We start from the raw sequence: 8,038 nt of genomic DNA on the forward strand, positions 1-8,038 counted from the left end.
CACTGCACGTGATTTTTAATTTTTAATTGTCAGATCTCATTGGTGTGTTGGAAGTCTCTTTCTCTGTGGTGTCTCTGTAGCTGAAAGCCCCTCTGCTCTGGGAGCTCCAGCTAGTCACCATCTTGCACAATGACTTTCTGAACTTCTCCCCTATGAATGCATAAATGACTGGATTTACACAGCAGTGAGAGAGGGCAATGATCTCAGCAAAGCCCATTGCAGTGTTGATGATTTGCGAAGCCTGGCAGGTTTTAAGGATTTCAAGTAGCTCCAGTGTCTGAAGGAAGACTGTGACATTGTAAGGGACCCAGCACACCACAAAGGCACACACTATGGCGAATATCAGCTTCATGGCTTTGTCCTTTTTGGAGTTCCTGGACTTGGACAACACAGCAATGATTTTCACATAGCAGAAAATCACAATGGGAAGGCACACAAACAGGCCTACAATGTTCTCAGAGAAGTTCCGCTGCAGCTTCCAGAAGTGCCGCCTGTCTTCCGGGTACAGGGGCTGACACTGGAAGCTGTTGTCATCGGGGTCTATCTCCAGTGAGGCAAATGTCACCTGAGGGGTTGCCATGATGACAGACACAGCCCAGATAGGAATGCTGGCTATGACGCCATAGCGCAGTGTGCGTGCTCGCATCGCTGCCACAGCATGGACGATGGCCAGGTAGCGGTCTACGCTCATCAGGGTCACAAACAAAGTTCCACTATAGAAACCAAGCTGTTCAGAAGAGAAGAGGGGGGAGAGAAGTAAACAGGATGTGACATGATTTGAGGTTACATTTGCTATGCCTGAGTGTCTGGATATCTGTTACAATATCATATCTGAATGTGTACACAGCTTTCTAAGAAGCCCGTTCAAGTTCCGAGTTTTGCAGTTTGAGTGATTCGTCATTGTTTATGCTCTCAATATTTATGATCTATAATATTTACATCATTTTCGTACCCACCTGATAGACTGCTGTTATCAGTTTGCATGACGCAAGGTTCTGGGTATCGTTGGCCCAGAGGGGCAGGGACAGAGCCACTAAGAGGTCAGACAGGGCCAGGTTGAATAGACAAACATCTGTCATACTCTTCAGCTTTATGTACCGGAGGAGAACCCATAGAACTGTGCTGTTGCCTGTGAAATTGATTGAAAGGAATCCACATTAGTAAATTCTGGACACAATATATTCTAAATGTCTGGACTATACTTGCTATTGTAAGTAATATTTTTGCTTGTACAGATAGATACAGATTCAAAGTAGAGTACAACATTTGCTATAGAACTAGGGGTATTTTGGGGCATACCTAGTAGACCAAGACAAAACAGCACGTAGTAAATAACCCGAAGGACGGTGAATCCATTGAGGGACTCTGAACTGGTGCTTTGATCACAGGTGGAGTTATAATCATAGTCGTATAAGTATGATAATGACTCGTTCTCTGTTGAGTTCATAATGCTGTGGGAGAGACAAAACAGAACATTTAGTACACTTCACTTCAATAACAGCAGCAAATGTCATAAATACCCATGTGTAAAACCCATTTCAATAAAAACTGACAGAAGTCATGATCACATAATACATTTGCCAAACATGTAGACATGTAGCACAGGTTTCATACAGCAAACACACGAGGTCTGGTTTTCGTTTTTAGGGCAGGAGTTCCCCCAAAGAGGTGTTTTTGAATTCTTCAACAGAGAACAAGTTAGGGTTTTAAACTTAAACTCAACATTATTCTGAGGAGATCTGGGGAATCTGAAGCAAAAATACTCAAAAAATGTTTCCTACCATGAGTCTGTAAGAATAATATTATATAAAAATAATATTAAATTAACAATATAATTTAAAAAAACAGCAACAACAAACTGTCTTTAGAGTCCTTTATCTTTTTTCTCAGCCACAGTTCACTGTCTCAAATGCACATGATTCACTCCACAAAAGAATATAGTGTTACAGAGAAATGTGACCATCAACAACAAAACTGAGCTTTGATCCAAATATCTATGTCTCTAGAATGTTTGCCATAAAGAAACACATGTCTACTTACTGTATGATGCAGTCTTTTGACTCCTACTTTTTTGGATTTTGAAAACTTCTATAATTTACTCCAGAATTCTGCCTTCACACATAAAAAGGAAAAAAAGACGTTTCTGTTGTTTATCAGATACAAAGCTTCATGCACCATGATGACTGAACACTGAACTGAAAGTCCTCGCCGAGCATTCAGTGTACATAAAACTGAATAGGGGACAATTATTAGAAACTCTGGTGGAATTTCGTCCAGTTATAACTGGACTTCCCTGCCCTTTAATTTGACCTTTAGTGAGTCATGCCTGAAATGTTCCCGTAAGAAATGTTTTTTTTACCATTTACAGTTTTTCCAATGTGCTAGACAATAAGATAATAATCATAATTTCAGTGGAAAATGATGTTGGTAATTCAACATTTAATACTTTATTCACTGCTTTCTAACTATCAGACGTATAACCAACACCTGCCTACACGAAGATTTAGAGCTTATAAATCTAACTTCCCCTTATTCTGACCATAATCAAGAACATGTCATCTTTAAAACCACATCTCAAACATTTTTCTTTCACTATCAACACATACAGAACCACCTGCTTTGACACCCATGCCGACCCTCACTTCCTGTGGCTGACATCGTTTACACACACACACGCACACACGCTTACATGTGCACACAAAATCCTCAACTGCACAGTCTACACAGAACAGTGCAGGAGCTGAATGACTCGGAGTAAATCTAAGAGTTATGAATTAAAAATGGAAATGTTGACAAGCTCACCAGATTCTTTGGCAAAAATAACGTCTCTTGAATTTGTATGCTCTTGTGCTGCGCATCAACCTTTACATGTCATCCTGTCACAGCTAGCATCACTTGCCTTTTGTGTCAAATCCTGTTGCAGGACGCATTTCTGGTAAAGTGAATTCTTCTGTTTTGCCGTTTCCTCTGCATCGTGTTCAACCTGCACAGAGGTGTTAGTGTGGTTTTCTGAGAAATGCCCCATCATGACGAGGCCTGAAAACAGCTTGAGTGTATTCTGATTAGGATTTCTTCTAATAGTGATGGAAACTTTTGAAAATAGCATTCAGCTTGTGGAATTATAAATGATGAATGTAATTTTCTTAAACAACAAGCTAGAGCAGGTAATTTGGCATGTTGCCAATACAACAGTCATAATGACTTCAATTATTACTCAGTCTTTCTCTGTTTTACTACAGCTTTCACTTCTTTGTATCTTGACAACTAAATGTTCCTTTTTTTATTTCAAGAGCAGTTAAGAGGCATTCCTGGCATGAGCAACAAGAAGGGTCTCACATGTACTAAAACATGTTGTTTAGCTGAAGACATGAAAGGCTGTGTCATTTTTTTTAACAATCTCTTTAATAATTTTGGCATGGCAACAAAAAATAAAAAAAATAATATGATACAAGAAAAGTATAAACATCAGTCATGAGCAATTCAGTGCCAATTAATAATTGTAATAATGTACAGATTTGGGGTAAACAACATAACAGTACACATTATATGAGGCATAAAACTTGAAGGCTGTTAGAATTACATGATAAATGATGCCATTTGAATATGTAAAATGTGCCAGTTTCACACTTGTATTTGTCATCATTTCACATTTAAATGAATCTTAAATGAATCTTTTCCACATGGAAAGTGAAAAATAAAACGTTCCATGTCTGTTTTCATGCTTAGATATGTTTCTTTTTACAGCTTGCTGGCTTGTTTAAAATATGTGAAGAGGAAGACGTCTTACAGTAGGCAAACAAACGTCTGTGGTTACAGGCTGTTACAAACTCTTCAGGTTAGAGGTGCTGCAAAGTTTCCTGCGACATCAGCAAGAGAAGGAGGAGCTTTGAAAAAGACACTAGAAATTACTGGATGGGCCTACACACCAACCATCCTACAGTCAAACAGCACACATTGCAAATTCAAATGGGAAACTGAGTTCAAAAGAGCACGCAGAAATCCTCTGAAGATGACATAGCTATGAGTAACAGCCACAGGCTGACAATGGTGTGACAAAAACAAGCAACAATTACTACGACAGTTGTTTGGTTTGCAGTTTGAACAAAGCAGATGAAAACATGTGCAGCCTCTACATGATGAAGGTGGAGGTGACATCGGAGGACTTGGATGCAACCGAGCTTCTCCTGGATGAGCTGTATGTCGAGGAGAAAGGCACCCACTTTTTCAGAAGCTGCGAGGCTCGCCTCATAAACTTCTGTCCAACAAAGGCGTATATGATGGGGTTCAGGCAGCAGTGAGTATAAGCGAGGGTCTCAGTCACTATTGTGGACAGCTTTGAATTATTGTCCCAGGTGCAGTCAGTTGATATTATATCTTTACGCTGCAGTAAATTCAAGAAAATGCTAATGTTATATGGGGCCCAGAACAAGAAGAAGACAGTTACTATGGAGATGATGAGCTTGACAACACGGTGCTTCTTGGCCGTCCTCATGTTCACCAGCGTAGGGATGATCCTGGTGTAACAAACTACCATCACCAACAAGGGAATCAAGAGACCCAGCACATTTGTTGTAAATACCGTATAATCCTGCCAGACCTCGTCATCTGTGGAGTCACATGTCACCATGTCAGACTCATTTTTCACATTTGTGAAGATAAAAGCTGGCAGAGAAACGCACAAGCTCAGCATCCAAACAAACACGGTCAGAACAATGCCTGCCTTCATTGTACGGTATTGTCCCACCCTGTGAGCGTGCATTATGACCAAATAGCGGTCCAACGTCATGACAACCATGAAGAAGATGCTGCTGAAGAAGCCGGCCTGGTGGATCCCAGAGACCACACGGCACATGAAGTCTCCAAAATCCCAACGACTGACCACAATATATCGAGTATAGAAAGGCAGCGTAAGGACAAAGAGGAGATCAGAGAGAGCCAGGTTGAAGAGGCAGATGTCTGTCAAGTTGGTCTGGTTGCGATGTTTCACCAGGACACACACCACAAGGCCATTACCTCGAGAGATTAAAAAAAGAAATACATATTAAAACCACATTCAGGCCTGCCACACACAGAAAACAAGTCCTCACCCATTACCCCCTTACAGGACATGCACATACAGACATACCTGTGAAGCCCAGGATGAAGACCAGACTGTAGAGAGTGGGCAAAAACACCAGGCTGAAGTCCCGCATTTCAGCATAGGTGCAAGGAGCGGAGCTTGTATTCTCATCATAGTAAGATGAATAATCATACGTCGTCATGGAGGAGTTGTAATCTGCAGAGATTACAACAGAGATTATTGTTTTAATATCAGCATTTGTTTTTTTAAATTAATAAGTCACTTATTCCTAATAAGCATTCAATTTCAATTAAAACTGAAGTGCCTTTAGAGACATTTAGAATAGTCTCTAGGCCCTGATGGTCGGGTAGAGGAGGAGAGGAAGAGGTGGGTAGAACAGGGTGGATAAACAAGAGAGGAAGAGGAGAAGGCTGAATGAGTATTTATTCAGACATAACATAAGATAAAATATGATATGTAAGTAAAATGTAAGTAAAATACTTTAATCCTACCCCTTTGTGAAACATTACATCAAATCCACTTTCCAATGAACATTCTTACACACAGTAAGTGCTCACAATAACTTTGTGTGTAATCAAACAAACAAGAGACACACATAATTTCTCGCAGAGCACAAACATGGCAGGTTATTGTATTTGTAAGGCAAGCTAAAAGTGTTGTGACTAATTATATTACAACTGATATGTTGTTAAGTATCCCAGTACTACAAAGATGAACAACATAGGCAGGTATAGACAATGAACATTTGGGTTGATGAAAAAATTACCAAAAATGATTTCAAAAAAATCATGTTCAAAGATTTATTAAGGGAGTTGTTATCTTAAAGGAAACATGTCATATTCTGTACAGTGCATTATTAAGAAGTGTAAGGACAGAAAACAGTGCGTACCAAATAAGGTAAAGAAACATCCCCATGTGTTATTGCAAATAACAATAATCTGTCTGCATGGATTATAGTCCCAACAAGTGTGATCATTTGTAACTTTATTGAGACGTCAACCAAAGCCAGTGATTGATATTGGGGGTTATAGTGCCACCTACTGGGTGGTTTTTGCAATTGCACCACCTCGTAAGAAACGAAAAGATGAGGGAACATTGTAAACACTAGTTTTAAAACGGGTCAAATGAGGCTGCATGCTCATGCCACCTTTAGAACCTTTCTACAGCTGCTCATTCTACCTGATGCCGTTACTGTTATATTTTCTAATTAGTGCTTTTGGTTTATTTTATGAGAATGTTTTATTCCCATGTCAGACATATTTTCTAAAAATGTGCTTATCATATATATATATATATATATATATATATATATATATATATATAATAAGCACATTTTTGCCTACAGCACACCATACAACATCTGAACTGATAATAAAATGATTCTAAGACTTGAGAAATAGTCGAATATAAGATAATTAAAAGAAGTAATTAAAAAAGATGATTGATGCATTGAATCAAATAATCACATTACCACATACCGGATTTTCAAAAGGTCTACTTTGACTAACACACCTTTAAAAATGTAATTGAAATGTATTCACCTGACATGGTGATATCCCGGAGATTCCTTTTCCAGTCTGGTTAAATCAATAAATATCCTCCAAGTCTCTGTCTGTCTCAGTTTGCACCTTAGTGGACACGATGTCCTCTTGAACTAAGTGTCTGAAAGTCAGCAGTCCTCTAATTATGAGTAGCACAGAGACAGGGGTGGATGTTTCCTGTACATCCCCAAAGAGAGATCCTTATCAGGAGCACACAGTGCCTTTCACACGCTTCAGAAAACCAAAGTAGCACAAGACAAAGCATGAACGTAGTCCAAACACACACACTCTCACACACACACAAACTTCAGATGGTTGCGTCAGCTGTCCAGCCTATTTTTTTTTTTTTTTTTTTTTTTTTTTTAACCACAGTGTTGTTGGAATGCACATGTATTTGTATGTGCTGGACAAATCTTTAATCCCAACTTTAAAGTAAGGAGCTGCATCTATCACTGCATCATCAATTCATACCATAAACCTGATATTTCAAACGACCGTGTGGTTTTAATGTTGGACCACAAATTTCTGTGTTCAGTTCTTAATTTGCTGTTATAAAGACACCATTTTCGCTGCTCAACTGCACTCAGTTTAGTGCTTGTTGTGAAATCTTGGCGTGGTCTATGGTGACCTCTGGTGGTAGAAAATCATATTTTTGTAAAATCGGGCAAGAGCTACCACAAAGCATGCTGGGAGAAAGGTTTTGAATTCCCATAATAGAATTTCAATGAAGTATTATCATAAGGGCATTGTGACATACCAGCTTTGTTCATGAGTTTGTTTGTGACTCAAAGGTCCTATTTCTTCATAAATTATGTGGAAATAATAGTAATCACATAAGATAAGATCATCCTATATTAGATCCCCACAGGGGAAATTCACAATAATAATCAGAATCAGAATCAGAATCAGAAATACTTTATTGATCCCCAGGGGGAAATTGTTTTCGTTCCAGGTGCTCCATGTATACTCAAAAAAGACAGAAATACAAATAAGGTAAATACATTTCACATAATAATAATAATGTATTTGTATTATTTTGCACATTTGTTAGTTTACGTTGTTGTGTAAATAGTTTTTACACATAGTTTTTTTCACATGGCACTGCGCACCGTGTCCCTCCAGCTGGCGCTCATTGAATTCCCTGTGAGGATGATTGACATGAGATTTGCCGACGAAGGCGGGCTCGACGGTGCTCTGTCAAGTTACGCAGTTGCGCAGACGCGAACCCGGTCTTCATGCTTTCTAAATAAAAGCCTGCGCTTTTAAAAAAATAATTAAAGTGGCACTTATCATTTTGTGAACGCATGAAGGTCATTGGATGCACAATATATTATACATAATGTAGTCTTAATGGTCCATATAGCTCAAATGTCTTCAAAAGCGTATCCGCAAAGAGTTTAATTTGAAAGGGTATACC

At 39.0% G+C, this 8,038-nt stretch overlaps 2 protein-coding genes across 4 annotated transcripts; both read right to left on the minus strand.

Moving 5' to 3' along the window:
• Window positions 1–10: 10 nt before the first annotated feature.
• On the minus strand, window positions 11–2,933 carry LOC114449026 (C-C chemokine receptor type 4). 3 transcript variants are annotated; one of them, XM_028426338.1, is made up of 5 exons: window positions 2,803–2,933; window positions 2,041–2,112; window positions 1,300–1,451; window positions 957–1,129; window positions 11–727 (listed from the first exon to the last, which is right to left on the minus strand). In XM_028426338.1, exons 3-5 carry the CDS (start codon window positions 1,445–1,447, stop codon window positions 23–25), a joined length of 1,026 nt encoding a protein of 341 aa, XP_028282139.1. In that variant the 5' UTR covers window positions 1,448–1,451; window positions 2,041–2,112; window positions 2,803–2,933; the 3' UTR covers window positions 11–22. The 3 variants fall into 3 exon arrangements, with proteins under 3 accessions (XP_028282139.1, XP_028282137.1, XP_028282138.1); XM_028426336.1 differs by lacking the exon at window positions 2,041–2,112 and having other exon boundaries at window positions 2,803–2,917; XM_028426337.1 differs by lacking the exon at window positions 2,803–2,933 and having other exon boundaries at window positions 2,041–2,786.
• Window positions 2,934–3,418: 485 nt separating this feature from the next.
• LOC114449027 (C-C chemokine receptor type 5-like) lies at window positions 3,419–6,906 on the minus strand. Its single transcript, XM_028426339.1, has 3 exons — window positions 6,622–6,906; window positions 5,126–5,275; window positions 3,419–5,013 (listed from the first exon to the last, which is right to left on the minus strand). The coding sequence occupies exons 1-3, from the start codon at window positions 6,626–6,628 to the stop codon at window positions 4,130–4,132; spliced, it is 1,041 nt and encodes a 346-aa protein (XP_028282140.1). The 5' UTR covers window positions 6,629–6,906; the 3' UTR covers window positions 3,419–4,129.
• Between the last annotated feature and the right edge of the window lie 1,132 nt (window positions 6,907–8,038).

This window comes from Parambassis ranga, chromosome 16 (assembly GCF_900634625.1).
Source record: "Parambassis ranga chromosome 16, fParRan2.1, whole genome shotgun sequence".
NCBI lineage: Eukaryota > Metazoa > Chordata > Actinopteri > Ambassidae > Parambassis > Parambassis ranga.